Source organism: Cetorhinus maximus, chromosome 27 (assembly GCF_964194155.1).
Source record: "Cetorhinus maximus chromosome 27, sCetMax3.hap1.1, whole genome shotgun sequence".
NCBI classification, from domain to species: Eukaryota; Metazoa; Chordata; class Chondrichthyes; order Lamniformes; family Cetorhinidae; genus Cetorhinus; species Cetorhinus maximus.
In genome coordinates, this window is record NC_135905.1 from 11,682,561 (window position 1) to 11,702,591 (window position 20,031).

At 45.4% G+C, this 20,031-nt stretch overlaps 2 protein-coding genes across 5 annotated transcripts in view; one reads left to right on the forward strand and one right to left on the reverse strand.

Annotated features, from left to right (window-relative positions):
- ptpn20 (protein tyrosine phosphatase non-receptor type 20) overlaps positions 1-20,031 on the reverse strand; it is a 336,983-nt gene that overhangs the window by 308,852 nt on the left and 8,100 nt on the right. For 3 of the 4 annotated variants that reach the window (XM_078530719.1, XM_078530716.1, XM_078530715.1), the window contains exon 2: positions 5,271-5,431. The exons of the other annotated variant lie outside the window; for it this stretch is intronic. In XM_078530719.1, the coding sequence (XP_078386845.1) occupies positions 5,271-5,431 (161 nt within the window). The remainder of the gene's footprint in view (positions 1-5,270; positions 5,432-20,031) is intronic. 4 annotated transcript variants of the gene reach the window in all.
- Positions 1-20,031, forward strand: part of mapk8a (mitogen-activated protein kinase 8a) — a 485,513-nt gene that overhangs the window by 308,850 nt on the left and 156,632 nt on the right. The gene's annotated exons all lie outside the window — the stretch shown is intronic.

Below are 20,031 nucleotides of genomic sequence, written 5' to 3' on the forward strand. Positions count from 1 at the left end.
CCTTCACCCTGTCGCTGGGTCAAAGTCCTGGAACTCGTCCCTAACAGCACTGTGGGTGTACTTACACCACATGGACTGCAGCGGTTCAAGAAGGCAGTTCGCCACCACCTTCTCACGGGTAACTAGGGATGGGCAATAAATGCTGGCCCAGCCAGCGAGGCCCGCATCCCATGAATGAATAGGAAAAAAACCTGGGCAGGGATTCCAGCTGGTCAGAACTGTTTTCTGACAAAGGGTCTACATCCTAATCATTAATCCACTTCCCTTCTCTTGGATACCAACAGTCCCCCACCTGCGAAAGGAAGAAATAAAGAAGGAACGTTCATTTATAAACCGACATTTGTATATAACCTTTGGGTGATCCAAAATGTTTTGCAGCCAATTAAAAGAGGTGACGTTGTCGTGGTATTGTCACTGGGCTAGTAATCCAGCCACCCAGGGTAATGCTCTAGGGACCCAGTTCGAATCCTGCCTAGGCAGATGGTAGAATTTGAATTCAAAATCTGGAATTAAAAATCTAACGATGACCATGAAACCATTGTCGATTGTTGTAAAAACCCATCTGGTTCACTAATGTCCTTTAGAGAAGGAAATCCTTACCTAGTCTGGCCTATTTGTGACTCCAGACCCACAACAATGTGGTTGACTCTTAAATGCCCTCTGAACAAGGGCAATTAGGGATAGGCAATAGATGCTGGCCTAGCCAGTGATGCCCACATCCCATGAATAATAAATAAATATTTTGAAGTGTAGTCGTAGGAATTGCTGGACAAAAAAGTGTAAGCTCTATCTTGCTCACCTTCTACCACTTTAGTAGTCACATGATGCAATGATAAAGGAGTTGTTGACTGACCATAGCAAGCACTTTCTATCAATCAGTCTACAACAGACCCAGACATGACATGCTGTTATGTGGAGAAACTCTGCAGCCAAGAAAATGTTTTTTTTAAGTGAGGGTGATTGATGGATAAATATTGTGCAATATTTTACATCAGTAAATGTTTATGTCCAACTGAGAGGACAAACAGTGGCCTGGGTTTAACATCTGTCAGGAAGATATAATAATTTTCGTAATGTTATTTGGAATTTATTTTAAAGCAGAGTAATAATGGGTTTGTGTACGTGTGTTTTTTTAAATTGAATTAGACAGCTGGTCTGGGTGCTTTGATTTACCGGATGGGAAAATAGGTTTGAAATGCTAAATAGGTAAACATGGGTGAAGTTTTAGAATGTGAGGTGTAAAGGCAATATTTGCATTTTTAACTAAACCAGAGCAGCTTGAATTTAAAAGAGGGGGTGAAATGTTTCACCTAGCCAGGAGAAGTTAAAAAACAGTGTGTTTATTTTTCCCAAAGATTACTGGTGAAATTGGCACTATGATAGATTTTTATTATCAGAGGGGTAAAGTCCAAAGATATAGTGAAACAATGGGAATTTGCATTCAAAAGGGAAAATGTGTATAAAGGAGAGAAGGCTGTGTGCAAGGGGAGGCATTCTAAGATCTAACAAGTGTGAAAAAGCCTCCAGCCTCTGTGCCCAAACTGCTGTCTGAAAGAACTGAAGTTAAGAAAATTCACTTTGAATTTGACTGTTCAGGGTATTATGTCGCTTTGCCTGGGTCTTTTCAAGTGCATGTGTTCTTACTGTTGCCTTAACGGAGGTGTAACTGGGAGTTAGATTAATTAGGGGAATTAGGAGCTAGGTGGTAATTTGTAGACCTATGTATGTGCTTAACATTATTCCTTTTATTAATAAATTAATAAAAACCCTCTAAGCCTCGGTGGCCTTCTTTTTACTGAATTCAAAGCCCGCATCTCAAAATAAGTACGAATTGCAAATAGTTGTGGCAACTGCTTCAAGTTTCTCTGGGATTTGGGCAGCTTGGCATTTACCATCCGCCTGCCATAACACATCTCATCTGAAACATGGCACCTCAGACAATCCAGCACTCCCTCAGCACTGCACTGAAGTATCAGTCTAGATTACATGTGCATCTTTCTGGAGTTGGATTGTAACCCATAACCTTCTGACCCATAGACAAGAGTGTGACCACTGAGCCAAGGCTGACAACCTATTCCACAGTTACCACTTTGTTGATAGGGTTGGCTTTCCTGTCCCCACCTTTTGAGAAAATAGAATCAACTCCAGTAATTTCAACATTATTTTGTCATGGTTCTGTAAGGTTCTCTCCTGGCCTCACATTGGACCACATCCTTATTCCATAACGTTGGGCACAATTTTATGCTCCCCTGGAAGGGGGCCGATGAAGTGGGTTCGCTGGCAGGTGTGGGGGCATAAAATTGGGTGGAATACCATGGGTGCCATACCCGGCAACTACCCATCATGCTCAGCTTGACCTCATGACAATTTTATGAGCAGAGGGGGAGTTGTCAGGCAGCCCAACTGACCTTGGGCTATTTGAGGCCCTTAAGTGCCAATTAATGGCCACTTAATCGCCTCTTCCTGCCCCACCTCAACTTTTCCAGCGGTGGACAGTGGCCGTAGCCCAGTTGAAGCTGGCCAAGTCTCACTCTTCAGGCAATCAGCGGGAAATGGCAGGGGGGGGGTTGGGTACAGGGGGTCAGGGGGTTGGGTTCAGGCGTCCTCCTTTATGGTGCCCTGGGCTCCTTGGTGACCCTTCCCCAACCAGGTCTGACCCCCTTCTCCTGCCCCGGGTCTTCACCGTTTCCCCTTAAATTCACAGGAACTCCTCATCCACAACTAATGCAGTGAACAAGAGGGCCCATCACTTGACTAAGCTATCGAAACCACCATCCTATAACTGAAAGGTGGTAATGTGGAGTTTTTGGTGTCACACCAGCAGCAGCCACCACCTCCCTGGTGGCGCTGCCATTCAGTAGAGCTGCTGGCCTCTGATTGGTTGGCAGCTCTCGGTAGGCAGGACTGCCGGCCCTGGGGTCCTTGATCGGGGTTGGGGGGGAAGGCCCACTGTTGGCCTGTCAAGTACCAGAGTGGCTCTTGATAAGAAGAGCCTTCCTAAAAGAGGTGACACGGGGCTCTCACCAGGCTTGTCACCTTGATTAAATATTGCCCGAGGAATCAGGGAGCTGAAGGGGTGGCCTTTGTTAAAGTTTCTCCCTTAATAAGCTCATTTGCAATAAATTTGTCTTATTATTTAAGCGCAAGTATTAAAATAAATGAGTTATCACCACAATTGAAGTAGACCATAAAATAAACTCATACAAACACTCACTGTGTTACACAGTGTAATTTTCTAGGTTTATATCACCCTGTTTTTGACAATCTATCTCGCATAATAAGGCTCCCTTAGTAACATAAAACACATGTACAGACCTAAAGACAGCTCTGTAGTGAGGGTCAACATGTAAAGCACAGCACAAAAACTTAACTCAGTCAAGAAAATGCAACTTTTGGTTTCAGAGTGATACAGCAGCTCTCAGTCCCTGAGTAACCCAGACAAGAACAGTTAGCCAGGCCCCCAAGGTGTGTTACAGACAGGAGCCTATGTGATTTAGAAAGATAGAAATAGGGGTGGGCCATCCGGACTTTCAAGCCTTGTCCCACCATTCAATTTGATCATGGCTGACCTGTATCATAACTCCACAAATTTCTAAAATTATTCAGAGTTATTTATCCCAAATTTCATCCTCAAATTAATTAGGAGATTTAACAGAGGTGCTTTAAATCACGAAGGCTTTCGATAGAGTTAATAAGGGGGGGAAGTGTTTGCAGTGCTAGATGTGTTGGTAACTTGAGGACACAGGCTTAAGGTGATTGGCGAACAAACTGGAGCTGAGGTGAAGGAAATGTTGCTTTGCACAGTGAGCTGTTGTGATCTGAAATGCCAGCCCGAAAGGGTGGTGGAAGCAGGTTCAATAACAACTCTCAAAAGCTGTTGAATGAATACTTGAAGGGGAAAAAGGGCAGGGCTATGGGGAAGGGGCAGAAGAGGAGGACTAATTGGATAGGTCTTTGAAAGAGCTGACACAGGCACTATGGCCCAAACGGCCTCCTTCTGAGCTGTGTCTTTCTATAATTCCACGATTTAATAATGGCGAGAATTGGAATATAGCATGATTGTCGTGCCACCCTCGGGTTGGCATTATTAATGGTGCCAGGTAGAAGGCAATTTAGTTAGATGCATTCACAGTAACTTCCCCATCCTTTGCCAGCTTTACCACAGTGGGGTATTCCTGCAACCAACCAGTAGGCAATGCCTCTATGGGCATGAACTAATTGAATTCAAATCTTGCACATTTTATGGTGGTATTTGCGCTCATAATATGTGGGCTATGGGTCTAGTACCATAAATGCCCCACTACTGTAACCCGTATTAAAACAAGATACACTCTGAGCACAGTAATAGGGCTGTAATGGACAGAACAAAACTACATGGTAGTGGTCTAACAGAAAACCAATGTGGCTTAATGTCCTAAAAGATACTTTCCCCTCTCCTCTCCGTTTAAGTCTTGTCCACTCCGTCTGGCTTTCTTTCCTCCTTTATTACTGGTGATGAGTCCCGTTGGGGTCGAATAACATGGACAGCCCTCCATTATCTCACCAATGTGCTCATTTTCCACCCATGAGCTTAAACAAGGATTGACCACCAGATACTTGGCTATGTAGCGCAGCAAAACTGAGCCAATTTTGTCTTCTATTGACATCTACAAACACGCACTTTCCAGTAGAATCATTTCCCAGTGGGAACCTTGGCTAATTTTCTTACACAGAGGTGCTAGAGGAAATTGCAATGCCTTCACCAAACAAAAGGGGCTCCTCAAACCAGACAGGGTTTAAACTGAGATCTCCCAATCATTGGAGCATTTATTTATTTAGTTAATTCATAGGATGTGGGCATCGCTGGCTAGGCCAGCTTTTGTTGCCTATCCATAATTGCCCTTGAGAAGGTGGCAGTGAGCAGCCTTCTTGAACCGTTGCAGTCCCTGTGGTGTATGTACACCCATGGTGCTGTTAGGAAGGGAGTTACAGGATTTTGACCCAATGACAGTGAAGGAACGGCGATATATTTCCAAGTCAGGGTGGTGAGTGACTTGGAGGGGAACTTCCAGGTGGTGGTGATCCCATGCATCTGCTTCCCTTGTCCTTCTAGATGGTAGAGGTCGTGGGTTTGGAAGGTGTTGTCTAAGAAGGCTTGGCGAGTTGCTGCAGTGCATCTTGTAGATGGTATACACTGCTGTCACTATGTGTTGAATGTGCACCAATAAGTCATGGGGAAGACTGAGGAAGTTGTGTTTGCTAAAGCCATCAATTAAAGGATTTCTGCTTACCTTTTCTATCCCAAGCTGCGAGTTGGAGCCTCTCCCCTGGAGCATTTCTGGTGCAGTAAAGGTGTAAATGTCCCCATCTGAGACATTACTTCTAAAAGACAATCCACCACTAGCTGACAGCAGCACTGACCAGGGGCAGATAATGTAACTGAAGGGGGTGCCTGTAAAGCAGTGCAGAAAATGAAAACAGCAATGAAATCTCTTTAAATGAAGCGATGTAACTTTGTCAATCAGTTACTGACTGCAAACACCAGCAGGATCTCTCTGTACATGGACACATTGAGTTTAGATGAGCAGACAGAATGAAACCCTGATGCTGATGGGACTCTTGTACATCACAATGCCACGCGAGTGTTACACTGTCAGTTGCAGTATTGTGGTAAAACCCTCTCTCCCTCCAATGGATTACAAATGGCATTGGAGACAAATTGAACGTCAGTTTTTGATGCTATTAAGTGATGGAGCAATAACTGCACAGTGAAAAAGAAACAAACATTTGCATTTATATAGCGTCTTTCATGACCTCAGTACGTTCCAAAGTATTTTACAGTAAATAAAGTGCTTTTGAAAGATCGTCACTGTTGTTACACAGGAAACGCAGCAGCCAATTTGTGCACAGCAAGCTCCCACAAACAGCAATGCGACAATGACCAAATAATCTGTTTTTGCGATGTTAATCGAAGGACGAATATTGGCCAAGACACAGGGGATAACTCACCTTCGAAATAATGCCATGGGATCTTTTAAGTCCACCTAAAAAGGCAGACATGTCCTCGGTTCAACATCTCATCTGAATGGCGTCACCTCTGACAGTGCAGCAGCACCTCAGTCCTGCACTGGAGTGTCAGCCTGGATTTTTGCACTCAAGTCCTGGAGTAGGGCTCTCAACTGAGCTGAAACTGTGGTGAGAATGTTAAGTTTCAGTCAAAGGCTCTTTCCATTGCTGGAAACTGGTGAATGATGAGAGTGTGGCACCATGGAATGGTCACAATGTTGTAAGTGTTTTCAATGTTGAATAATTTCAATTTAAAAAACAGTCTTGCCTCTGAGTTAGAAGGTTGTAGATTTATGTCCCAGACACTTAAGCCCAAATTCCTGAGACTGGGAAAGGTGCTCATTCTTTCTTTAGCATTTAAAGTCTAATATGGCCAGCCATATGGGAGACAAACTCATAATTTTTACAGTTCAAGAGAAAAAAATTGATTTCAAAAGTTGTACCCAATTATGAAGTATTGCTGTCCGGAAGTAAACCATTTAATCTTTTAAGGGTATACCAGAGCCCAGTCTAACTCCACACTCCTGCTCGCTTTGTGAACCCTTTAATATCGCTCTTCTTAAGTTACCAAATTTCTTTTTAAAAGAATTGACTTCTGGATTCTGCATTCTAACCACCCTCTGTGGAAAGACTTCTTTTCTAATCTCTCTTTTCATTCTTTTTGTGATTATCTTAAATTTGTGCCTTGGTGTTAACTTACCTTAATGACCAATTCATCTCCATTTACCTTCTAATTCTTTACAATCCTTAAGTCCTTCCTCAACCTGTCCCTCAATCTTGCAACAAAAAAAATCCCTAAATTCTCAAGTTTATCTTCATAACTGTATCTCCAGTCACATCCAAGTGAACCTGTAATGTTCCTTCTCCACTGCTTTTATAGCCTTGATTTAGTTTGGTGGGTAATTGTTGTGTTACTGAAGCTGACAGGTCAGGGAGATCTCAGGTTCATTGCCTAAGGGGGCAATAACACAGTTTCCATATGTTTGGCCTCACCAACTAACGGAGAACAGGCAGGGTTCCCACTCCTGAATGCTCATTGAACGTGCTGCCGGAAGTGCTCGGGAATGTGATTGGGTGTGATTTAGATGTGATTCCTCCCCGCCACCCCCACAGTCCACCATGCAGCATCTGAATTCACAGGTGAAGAATGGGAAGTAGCAGTGGGTTGCAGGTCACCAGGCAGGCACAGGTCCAGCCACTGGGGTTAGGAGGGCTCTATCTTCTCTGCAAGATAGAGTAAAATGGGCGAAAGCAAATCAAAGCCTAATTTCCATCTCTCCGGAATTTAATTTCCATTTACTTCAAAAAGCAGGAGAGTTGACAAACAGGCTACTGATTAACTATCAGTCTTTTTACACTATAGAGTCATGGCATGTTTTACACATAGAAAGGGGCTATTCAGCACATCACATCTATGCCAGCTCCCTATAGAGCAATCCAGTCAGTCCTGCTCTGCCACTCTGTCCCCAATGCCCTGCAGCAAAGGTAAAGGCCATTATTTCAACTCAGAAACTTCTTTTAACTTCTTGCCCACCATTTGTATCAGAGATCGTGTGGGTCATTTTAACGTTGTAAGATTTGAGGGGAGATTTAATTCCAAGTGCCCAACCAATTTTCTTCTGAAGTCATTGGTCGTCTCTGCTTCCACCAACCCTCATGGGCAGCCAGTTCCAGGTCATTATCATCCTGTGTAAAAAAGTTCTTCCTCACAAAGCACCACCACCCCCCCTCCTGCATCTCTTGCCCATAAACTTAAATCTGTGTCCCTTAGTTCTTGTACTATCAGCTACTGGGAATAGTTTTTCCTTGTCTACCTTATCTAAAGCTGTCTTAATCTTGTACACCTCCATCAAATCGCCCCTAAAATCAAACAAGGTTAAAATGACCCATGCTGTCTTTAATACAAATGATGAGTAATGATTGAAAATAAGTTTCTAAGCTGAAATCACAGCATTCACCTTTTCTGCAACCAAGTTCATTGCTGTGTGTCATTGTTCAGTACCATTCATACGTCCTCAGATACTGCAGCAGTCCTGTTCGTATGCAGCAAGATCAAGATAACATTTAGGCTTGGGTTGATAAGTGACAAGTAACACTCACGCCACACAAGTGTCAGGCAATGACTATCTACAACAAGAGAGAATCTAACCATCTCCCCTTGACATTCAATGGCATTACCATCACTGAATCCCCACCATCATCCTGGGGGTCACCATTGACCAGAAAGTGAGCTGGACTAGCCATATAAATACTGAATCTACAAGAGCAGGTCAGAGGCTGGGAATTCTGAGGCGAGTAACTCACTTCCTGACTACCCAAAGCCTCTCTACCATCTACAAGGAACAAGTCAGGGGTGTGATGGAATACTCTTCACTTGACTGGATGAGTGCAGCTCCAAAAACACTCAAGACGCTCAACACCATCCAGGACAAAGCAGCCCACTTGATTGGCCCCCCCATCCACCACTTTAAACACTCACTCCCTCCATCAATGACCCATGTTGACAGCAGTGTGTACCATCTATAAGATGCACTGCAGCAACTCACCAAGGCTTCTTTGACAGCATCTTTCAAACCTGCAACCTCAACCACCTGGAAGGACAAGGGCAGCAGACACATGGGAACACCACCATCTGCAAGTTCCCCTCCAAGTCACAAACCATCCTGGTTTGGAAATATATTGCTATTCTTTCACGGTCGATGGGTCAAAATCCTGGAACTCCCTCCCTAACAGCACTGTGGGTGTACCGACACCACAGGGACTGCAGCGATTCAAGAAGGCAGCTCACCACCACCTTCGCAAGGGCAAATAGGGATGGGCAACAAATGTTGGCCTTGCCAGTGACACCGACATCATATGAAAGAATAAAAAGGATCTTAGATGGAAGCTATCTCTTTGATAGCAGCGTCCCTAATTGCCCTTGAGAAGATGGTGGTGCAGCCGCCTTCTAAACACTGACAACCTGCTGCTCTCTGACCTCTGTCAATCAAGCAACAACTATGTAAAAATCTATTCACTAATTCTAGTTGCAGATGGCTGGTTTTTTTCTCTTTTTTTTTTAACATTTATTTACTTGTTTCCAACAGCTTGCTAACACAGTTGGCTGCCATGCAGATCGCTCTCTCTCTCAGTCATCACCTAGCAGCGATCAAACAATCTAGAATGGCTGCTCTCCTTTGAACCTGGCTCATAGCTCAATGCTTCATGCTGGGAAGCTCGAAGAGTACAAACAATGCCAGTCCCAGTGGTGGGGCAGAGAACAAAGAAAGAAGGAAAGACGCACATTCATATAGCTCACAGATGTCTCAAAGTGCTGTACAGCATCACAGAATCTCTGCAGTGCAGCAGGAGGCCATTCGGCCCATCGAGTCTGCACTGGCTCTTGGAGAGAGCACTCCACCTATTCCCGCTCCCCTGCCTTATCCCCGTAACCTTGCACATTCTCTCTTTTCAGGTAGCCAATCCAATTCCCTTTTGAATACTTCGATCAAATCTGCCTCCACCACCCTTTCAGGAAGTTTGTTCCAGATTCCAACCACCCTCTGGGTGAAAAAAAATTTTCCTCACATCACATTTACTCCTTTTGCCAATTATTTTGAATCTGTGCCCTCCAGTTCTTGATGTTCTCTCCAGTGGGAACAATTTCTCACTACTTACCCTCTCCATGCCCCTCAGGATCTTGAACACCTCTATCGAGTCTACAGGCGATGAAGTTTTTTTGAGGTGCAGTCACTGTTGTAATTTAGGAAACGCGGCAGCCACAAATAATACACAGCAAGCTGCCACAGTCAATAATCTGATGTTGACTGAGGGGTTAATATTGGCCAAGGCACCGGGGAGAACTCCCCTGCTCTTTTTCAAAATAGAGCCATGGATGTTTTCCATGGTCTTGGTTTAATGCCACATCAGGGTGGGGAGGGGCTAGGGTTGCCAACTGTGATTGAATGTATTCCTGGAGGTTTCACCACATGACTTGCCCCCACATTCCAGCCATTAGTCGGCCAACACACCCATCCTTGTGACCCACGGCCTTCCTTCACCAATTGGAAAGCAAAAAAGGATTCCTTACCCAACTGGATGATGCTTGACCATCAGCCAAACAGACTTTTTTTTCCCCTCATTTTCAATATTTTTATATCTGGTAAAGAGAAATGTTCAAAGAAAATGACAAAAAAAACCCCAAATCTTTTTTAATGTCGCGATGAATTTTCTCTCTGGCGTTGCACACAGCAGTGTCCTGAGGATTGATATTCAATTCATGGAGACTCCCGGCCGATCCTGGCGGGTTGGCAAGCCCCTAGGAGGGGGGGGTGAAGGGATGGTGGGGGGGGGAAAGTGGAGGTGGGGTTACTTTTCCAAGGCAAGGGTTCTATGCTATTGCTGGGTCAATGTGCAGGAGGCTGTTACCTCCTGCTGCTGTTACCATGAGGCTCGAGGAAAACTGGTCAAGTCATCATTTCTCAGGGCTCTCAGAAGAAGAAACCATTCCCACAATATCATCCACACACATTGCTTTGTGGTGGCAGTTGTATTTATGGAACAAAAAAAAAATGATTGAAATGCTAATTTCTACAGCTGCCTCCCTTGCTCTTTGCCTGAGACATCTGCAGAACAGGACTTTTTGGATGGGAACAAAAGTGTGGATTCCAGACCGAGCAGAGTATTAAAAATCTTTCTTTTTATAATTTTTTTTTTCCCCTGCCAAATGCAGCTTCTGGCAACATCCGGCTTGGATCTTCCAGGTTGTCTTTAGTGTTCATTTTTATTTATTTTTTAGCGGCGAGGGCTTAATCAGCCTCCTCTCTGCAACTGTGGGTCTGAGAGGGATAATGAAGAACAGGTTTTCAGTGTTTCGGGCTCTGCGATTGCAATTAAATTATTGACAGGAAACAATAAAGGAAAGGTTCCAATGTAAGGTCATCGACCAGAAACATTAAACTCTTGTTTCTCTCTCCACAGGTGCTGCCAGACCTGCCAAGTATTTCCGGCATTTTCTATTTTAATTTCGGATTTCCAGCACCTTCAGGATTTGCAAAGGAGGAGATGGTTGTTCCTGGTGCCACAAAAGTAAGCACTGCCTCACATCTTGACTCTGGATTTCATTCCCTTCAAGCAATTTTGTTTAACGATTATATCGGCGATGGGAGAAAAAGGTTGTTTTGACTGGGGAACTGCTGACGCTCCAGAGGTACACCCAATCCGGATTGGCATCTCGAGCAGGTGCCTATTGGGGTCACTAATGTCCGTCAGGGAAGGAAATCTGCCATCCTTACTTGGTCTGGCCTTCATGTGACTCCAGACCCGCAGCAATGTGGTTGACTCTTAAGCGTCCTCTGAACAAGGGCAATTAGGGATGGGCAATAAATGCTGGTCTAGCCAGCAACGCCCACATCCCAGGAACAAATAATTTTTAAAAATTCTTATCTAACAGTTGAAGGGTATGTGTGTGACGCCGTGCCACAGTGGAATTATATAACATGGAATCAAACGTACCTTGGTCTGTTAATCGCACATTTTTTTGTTGGCTGATTTTTTTTCATATAAAATGCACATTAATCAGAATAATGACACACAGAGGAGGCAGCAGACCGACCAAGGGCGGGAATAGGAGGGAAAGGCTGAAGAGGAAAAGGCTGCTGTTGTTGTTCATTTGCACATTTAAACAACATCCTGCTTGTTTTGGGCAGGAACACTGGGCCCTCGTTTAAAGGCCTGCCGATAATTGAATCAGGCAATGGAATAGCTGCTGGATTTCCTGTTTATCAGGTGAGAAATAGGAAGCCCACAGGGGCAGCCCCGGGGAAAATTTACACAAGGGGCATTGTAGCAAGAAACAAAGACTTGCATTGACATAGCCCTGCACGCCACTTCAGGATGTGCCAAAATGCCTGACAGTCAGCTAAGTAAATTCGAAGTTCAGACACGGTTGTAATATCCAGCCAGATCCAATGTTTTTGGGGAGAAGATAAGGAACAATCGAATAAAATAATTTTTATGCATTTTCCGCTCGAACCTCTTGCTGTGCCCAAGTTAGCTGCTGTATTACCCACATAGCAACAGCAATTCATTGGCTGTAAAGCATTGGATGTCTTGAGGTTGTGCAAGGCACTATGTAAATGCAAGTTATTTCTTTATGTAGCTCGGGAGGTGGGGGGGTGGGGTGGTAACTTGGAGGGACAAGGTTCTGTTTTGCGGCGAGACCTGGTCTTTCCTTGTTGGTGTTTTGGGACTAAGGCTGTATTTTTGTTCCATGTTCTAGGTTGTACTTGGTGCTGAACAATACTCATCAAAAAATGTATTCATACGGAATGAGGGGTCAAAGAAGTCAGCTCATCAATGCATGGCATTAAAGAGTATTCGGTATGGCATTAAAGAGTATTCGGCGTGGCATTAAAGAGTATTCGGTACGGCATTAAAGAGTATTCGGTACGGCATTAAAGAGTATTCGGTACGGCATTAAAGAGTATTCGGTATGGCATTAAAGAGTATTCGGTACGGCATTAAAGAGTATTCGGTACGGCATTAAAGAGTGTTCGGTACGGCATTAAAGAGTGTTCGGTACGGCATTAAAGAGTGTTCGGTACGGCATTAAAGAGTGTTCGGTACGGCATTAAAGAGTATTCGGTACGGCATTAAAGAGTATTCGGCGTGGCATTAAAGAGTATTCGGTGTGGCATTAAAGAGTATTCGGTAGGGCATTAAAGAGTATTCGGTACGGCATTAAAGAGTATTCAGCATGGCATTAAAGAGTGTTCGGTGTGGCATTAAAGAGTGTTCGGTATGGCATTAAAGAGTATTCGGTATGGCACTAAAGAGTATTCGGTACGTCATTAAAGAGTATTCGGTACGGCATTAAAGAGTGTTCGGTATGGCATTAAAGAGTATTCGGTATGGTATTAAAGAGTATTCGGTATGGCATTAAAGAGTGTTCTTCCTCTGTTCATTAGCTAAACAGAGCTTTCTCATTTCAAAGTATTATTCTGATTTTGATGTGTCACCAACGTCCAGCCATTATGTAACAGCTTACGGGCACAATATTGTGCTCGCCAGGCGGGCACGGACCCAGCCTGAATGTCACGCGATGACATCGGGCGAGTGTCCTGCCGCCATCGCGCGATATTTCGGTCGGCGAGCACGCACGGGAGTTGGCAGCACGCCCGCCGACAGTTAACAGGCCCATCAAGGCCATTAAAGTAAGAGGTGAATGAATTTTTCCGCTGCCCGGGTTTCCAACAGCAAATAAAAACTTAATTAAAGTTTTTAGATTTCATTCGTAACATGTCCCTGCTCGTGTGACGGAGGCACGTTTTTAAACATTGCTTAAGTTTTTAATTTTAATTTTGAGAATCTTCATCTCCCTGAGACAGCTCAGTGCCTCCGGGTGCTTTTACTGCGAGCGCCTGGGTGAACCTCAGTGCTAGCGCTCCTCCCGAACTCCCCCTTCCCTCTCCCTCCCCTCGCCCCACCCCGGCAACGCTGATCGCGCGTTTCACGCTGAGCTAGCCGTTAATTGGCCGTTAATCGTGGTCGAGGCCCGCTCGCGGGCGGCTTCCAGGCCGCTCCCGGGCCTGCTCGCCGATCCCGCCTGACCACCGGAAGGTCCAGGCCTACATATCCAAAGGGAATGGAAAGGCTCAGCAAGGTAAGCGGTCCCGGAGCCTGGGTCTCGGAAGAATGTATTTGATCGTGTGAAGATGTTGTCAGTATGGTTAAATAATCATTTGCGAGGGTTGTCCCAGCTCTCTTGGGAAATGTCCGTTCCATAATGGATGACATTTATTTACAGCAGTGTGATCCAGCTGTAAAGAGTGCTGGAAGGACACATGGTAAACACTGGAGTTCACACTCCTCACAGGCCTGTCCTTCTCACACAATTCATACAACCAACCAGCTCAGAGGCATCGACCCCTTTTGTCTTTGTTTGCTCCCTGTAGAAGTACCTTTTAGGGGGCATTTTCTCAGCACGAAGGCAGGACCGCTGACAGTGCATGCTGGGAATGGGGTAGGAGTTTCTCCCCATCCTCTGGCTGAGTACCTGAGGCACCCTTACCGCAGCGCAAACTCAAAAACGTCCCCTAGTTGTCACCCACGGGTAGGCACAACGTGCAGGGCTTCTGGGCCTCTCTGAGGTGGGGAGCGGAGGCAGGCGGAGCCCAAAAATACCGGCCTCCCGGCAACGCTCCCCCCTGCTGGTCATTGAAGGGAAAGCAGGTTTCGGAGCCCAGGACCTTATGAGACGGGCAGAACATGAGGTTCATTAAGAACATTGTTAGCGATGGTTACAGAAGGCTGGCTGCCATTTTCCAGTCTCCCAGGTGCGTGGTTTAACTGCCTGAAGGCAGGCGCCCAGCAGCAGGCTGCCGCCAGTGTTCCAGGCAGGCTCACAGCTCCTCCCTGCCTGCCTGGGTGCGGGTGCAGCCAAAGTCCATCCTGTAGAGGGACCCCCACCCCACTCTACCCCAACTACCCCCCCCCCACCAACCCCACCCCAAACCCCCATCACCGTGATGATCTGGCTGCTTTTTCGTTAAATTAACAAAATAGCTGAGAGGGCCCCTTCATGCTGAAGCGCCCTCTAGGTTACTAACCCTCCACTGCAGCCGCGTGTTCCTCCCAAGCTGGAAGGCCTCTGATTGGCTCTTCAGCTTCAGGAGCCCGCCCGCTGTCATTAACTGGGCAGGGCACCTATCTCCCTGCCAATTAAGGGGGCACCTGGTCAAAACGCCAATGAATGGCCCGTTTCCCGACGGAGGGATGGGTTCAGAATCTGGGAACGTTCCCAGCCCGTTTCTGCCCCCCAACACGAAAAATCAGCCCAATGATCCTATCCTCTTTCAGTAAACTTTGTGGCAAGGGAGACGGGGCTTTGACGCTGTGGTGCCATTTCCCTGAGCTATACCTCCTTTGATCACAGTTCACCATGGGATAGACAGGATTCCCTGTCGGATCTTTTGGGTGATTTGCCATCCACTTCGCGTAAGATCCCACAAAATGGTCAACATTTTACACAAAGGCGGTAGCCTCGTGACACCCCCCCCCCAATCTGAAAATTCGGAGGCAAGCCCACCTCTCCATGGCCGGGAAGCTACAAACTGACTTAACTAACGGTCACCGGGCTGTCAATCGGCTCGGGTCGCGGCTGCCGCTGCCATCTGGGTGGAAGTCCCACCTCCCAGGGCGGCCGGCCAATCAGAGGCCAGCAGCAGCACTGGGAGCAGTGGCCTCCGCCGGGACTGCAGCCAATCCCTCGTGAGGGTCATCGCTGGGAGCAAGACGCAAAGCAAGTAGGGTGGTTCCACGAGGGCCAGTCAGGTGGGCCCCAGCGAGGGGTGAGGGGGGTGGGATGGTGGAGGGCTACAATCGGTACGTGATTGGGGGGGGAGGGGTGTTGGTGTGGAGGATCAAGTGGGGGTGGGGGCCAGTGTTGGGCGAGGGTGGTGGGGGGGAACCTCCACCCAACTAGGAGCCAGCCCCAGTGATGCTGCCAGGGCTTTCCACGTAGCATGGTCAAATACCAGCAGTGGCGGGAGGAGGCCCTTCAACCATCCATTTAAGAGCCTCAACAGGCCCAAGAGTGGGTTGGCTGCCCAACGCCCTCCTCTGCTGCTGGTAAAATTCCAGCAGAGGTAGGCAGGCGATGGGCATGGCATCCCTTTCGATGCCACCCGATTTTATGCCCCTCCTGCCTGCCAGCCCATTCCAGAGGGTGGGTGGGAGGCGGGGGGGGGGGGGGGGGGGAGGGGGTGGGTGCGAGAGAGGGCAATGGGGAAGGTAAAATACCAGCCAATGTTTTTCATTCATTCCCTTTCTCTCCCTCCCTTTTTCTCTCCTGTGGAGTTGCCGAGCTACCCTGCCCTCAATGACTCGCTGTGTGAGGATCTGAACAATTTCAAGAGGTGGTTTAGCCAAGGTTGGCATCACATCTGAACCTGATCCTGCCCTCACTAGTTGGTCACACGACCAATTTCCAACCAGACTTCATGATATTTTAACCGATTAGACGGTTCCCTCTTTTCACTGACTAAAGCCTAATGGTCGTCCTGAATCCTGTTAAGAGAAAGATAATTCAGGTTCATCTCCACTGCCTGATTTCGCGAGGATGGAAATCGGGCGAGTTCTGCTACACAATGGACAATGCATTCTGCCAGGTCCCTGCCCAGGTAGTGATGGGAACAATACTCTTTGTCCGTTTTGGTGCGGGCCACTAGTTTCCATTGGCTGACTACGCAAAACGTCACTCTATTCCATGGAATTTTTCCTGATATTTCAGAGATTGAATTCCCAATCCCATCCATTTTTCCGTCAGCACAAATATTAATATCAAATAATGATAATAACAATATCGCAGTGTGCTGATTACAACTCACTCACAGTGCAGTGTTGCTGTGATCATTACTCCGAGCAACAGGAATCGGCCACACTGAATTATTCTGCCAATTACAGAAGCCTCTCTCCTCGGGCAAAGTGAAGTTTCTTTGCCTGATGAAGAGTTCGCAGTTCTGCTCAGGATAATAGCTAAATGTTTACCTTAGTGAAGGGCGAGCTTTGAATCACAGGAGAGCTTGTGTAAGCTCGAAAAAGCTGGCTTCACCCGTATAGCAACAGTGCCAGCACTTCACAAATACTTCTGAAGCGCCTCGAGTTATTTATTTCCTCTCTATGCCCTGGCTGCCAGTTTGAAGGCAAAATGATCTCCTCCCTAGGGTCTGGCAGCTCAGGCAGCTGACATTATTTCCCCGTCACACCACAGTTTCTACATCAGCATCGAGACAAAAATCGCCATGTAACTGGAGATGTTCAAAGAAATAAATGCCTTGCACTTTTTCTTCATTGGCCCCGAGCTGATTTCAGCTTTTATACCGTGCGGCACGGAGACAGAGGCCTCAGGAATACATCCAGGAAGGGCTGGTTGTCTTGACATTCCGCGGATCATGTTGCAAGCACGAAAAGATGACCTGGGTGACTTTGCACCTGACAGGTTCTGGGCAGCCGCCTAAGAAAGGAGAGATCCACTTAGACTCTTGGAGGAGTCGGGAAAAGCGGAGAGCCGTGACAATGCAGAAACCGTGAACAAGAGAGTGCCTTTTATCCTTAAGGGCCTGTGCAAATTTTTGATTAAGCTTTGAACGAGCTCCTGCAGTTGATACAATAAAAGCTGTAAGATGCATTTCAGTGCCGCTAAATGACCTTCTACTTTACTCTTTGACGGCTCGTACTAGAATTTAATGGATGGTAAATCCCATGAATCATTTTGTATCAGTTCAATCTCGGGGTAGCCATTTTTATGCATCAAAACACTTAGTCTGATGACAGCAATATTTCCAAATGGGATGCTACTTTAATGTTGCTAAGCTTTCACAGAAATAAAGTCTGCCATAAATTTTTGACCCTGGTTATTGGACTGTGATTAAATGCACAAAGATAAAACCGCTGCTTTCCTTCCATCTAATTTGTGAGTGTTTCTTTATGAAATATTTGTAAGATCTCACTTCAAGTGTTATAGAAGCAAATACATCAATCCACCATAATAGGAGATAAAACTACTTTAATATGCTAAAATTATGTGATCTAGTTGGTTATAAAAAAGCTCCCCAGAGGGTAACTTCCCATCCAGAGCAGAATCTTCTGCTCTCTCTGGTGGCAAACCCAGAGGCCAGAAGGACATTTACCTGGTGGTGTACTGGAACCGTAGCCATCTTCCCGCCTCCAACAGAAGTAAGTTCTGCCCTTCCTGCCCGCTGCCAATTAATAGCCACTTAAGGACCTCAACCCACTGCTGCAGGTATTAACCCAGCTACAGTCAATTGGTTCGGCCCTCGAGTCACGCTCATTGACAGCTGCATTCCATCTGAGGTCCCCAGATATGGTTAACACCGACAAGGCGCACGTCTATGAAGCCTCTCTCACTCAGGTCACATCAGCCTTGATGGCGCCGTTTTCCAGACTTCCTATCACAACCTACCAACCAGCAATACCTGGTTCATGATCTGATTCCTGTGACGCAAACTTCCAGCTCTTTCGCATGCCTGATCTAGTCATACCACTTTTAGGATTCAGCCCCTTTTAGCTCAGTCGTACATTACTTCCCCAAAAGCTTCTCAAATTCTGTTTTACTTCTCACTGCAAAACAGAAAAATTTTTGTAGAGAGCTCAGTTTGCTCCCAAAGACATCAGGAGTTTGATAACTGTCCTGTTGCAGCACTTCTTTCTGGCTGCATCTATGTGTTGATTGCCTTCTGCCTCCAGTTCTCCTTTGTGTCTGCCAGTCCCATGGCTTCTAGTCTTAACTTCCTTCCTGTTGGTACTGCTTCCAGGTCAAGGGTCGCCAGGTCACCTGGACTAGTATTTCTTATTATTCAAGAAAATTACAAATGATTCCTTTACAATTGATGCAAACTCTTAACAGTCATTTTCAAAAATTCTTTTAAGAAATTACAGATTCCAGACATTTTAAAGAAGTTACAAACTTTCCTTACTGCTCTGCATCTGGATCAAAGATCATCGCACACTTTTTTGAACAATGTCAAGCCACCTTTTATATCCACTTGAACAGACAGATATGACCTTGGTGGGCTGAAAGACAGCACCTCCAACAATGCTGCATTCCCTTAGCATTAACACTGAAGCATCAGCCTAGATTGCTTACTGAAGCCTTGGAATGGGCTTAAGGTAGAAGATAGAAAGTGTGTATTTTGTATGGTGCTTGTAAGGTTCAAAAGGTACCCTACATGCTTGTGTGAAAGTCAATTTCATGAAAAAGTTGCCCTCATGATTTTTGGCCTAAAAAAAACGTTCATTTTCCATATTCCTCTTGCAAAAGTCAACACTAGTTTTTCAGGGATCAAAACCAGAAAGTTTCATAACCAAAGTATGAACCTGGAGAAGTTATGATTCAATTTCATTGTAAATGTATAAATACATGAAAATGAGTACTGGTAAATAAATGCTTATTATCCATGTTAGATAGCTAATAGTGATGAAGCATATTTGGTTGGAATGTTATAAAATAAATAAATGTTAGATAATTAATATGAATGCTTTAGTGTTGTTGGTTTTTACTTTATACAATTTCATCGTTTTTTTTTGGATTTCACTCAGTTCCAAATCAAGCATGCATGTCCAACCTCTTGAAGCCATCACCCTTGTACAAGGTAGTGACTTTGGGCCTAAAAATTTGGTCTGAAAAATTTGACTTTTACACAAGTATATACGGTGATTACATAGCATTTTACTGCACAGAAAAAGGCCATTCAGCCCAACATGTCTTTGCCAGTGTTTATGCTTCACAGGAACCTCCTCCCATTCTCCTCCATCTCACCCTAGCAACATATCCTTCCATTTTTCTCCTTCGTGTGGTTATCTAGTCTCCCCCTAAAGATATCTGTGCTCCTCGCATCAACTACTCCCATGTTGGCGCAAGTTTCCCATTCCCGCCTCATGAATTCCTTGTTGGATTTGTTATTATTGTTTTTATTTGTTAGTATTTAGGGAACCTAAGTTTTGGACTCTCCCATAAGTGGAAGTATCATCTCCATGTCCACCTTATCAAACCCCTTCATAATTTTAAAGATTAGCTCGATCAGGTCTTTGCCTTTCTCGAGAAAAGAGCCCCAGACTATTCGGACTTTCCTCTCAGATCTGATTTCATGCTCATAAATCTTTTTAGTACTTTCTCCAGTGCTCCTATATCATTTTTGTAACGTGGTGCCCAGTTCCATGCATTATTGGAACATCAGCTTCGTTGCCAATTCACTCTGTCAACTGTGTTTTAAATAATGTATTGTTTCGAATAATTGCTACAGTACATTTCATTCTGAACTGTGCAATACGCCCAGAGCCAATATGGCATGCATTATTAATCACAACTCACGGCTCCTCAGGTTGTCATGGAATGGTCAGATTTGTCTGGCTGCAAATGCTGTTTTTATCAATAATATAATCACTCTGCAGCTACTGCTGTGAGAAAAGTGCCAGACAATCACTGTG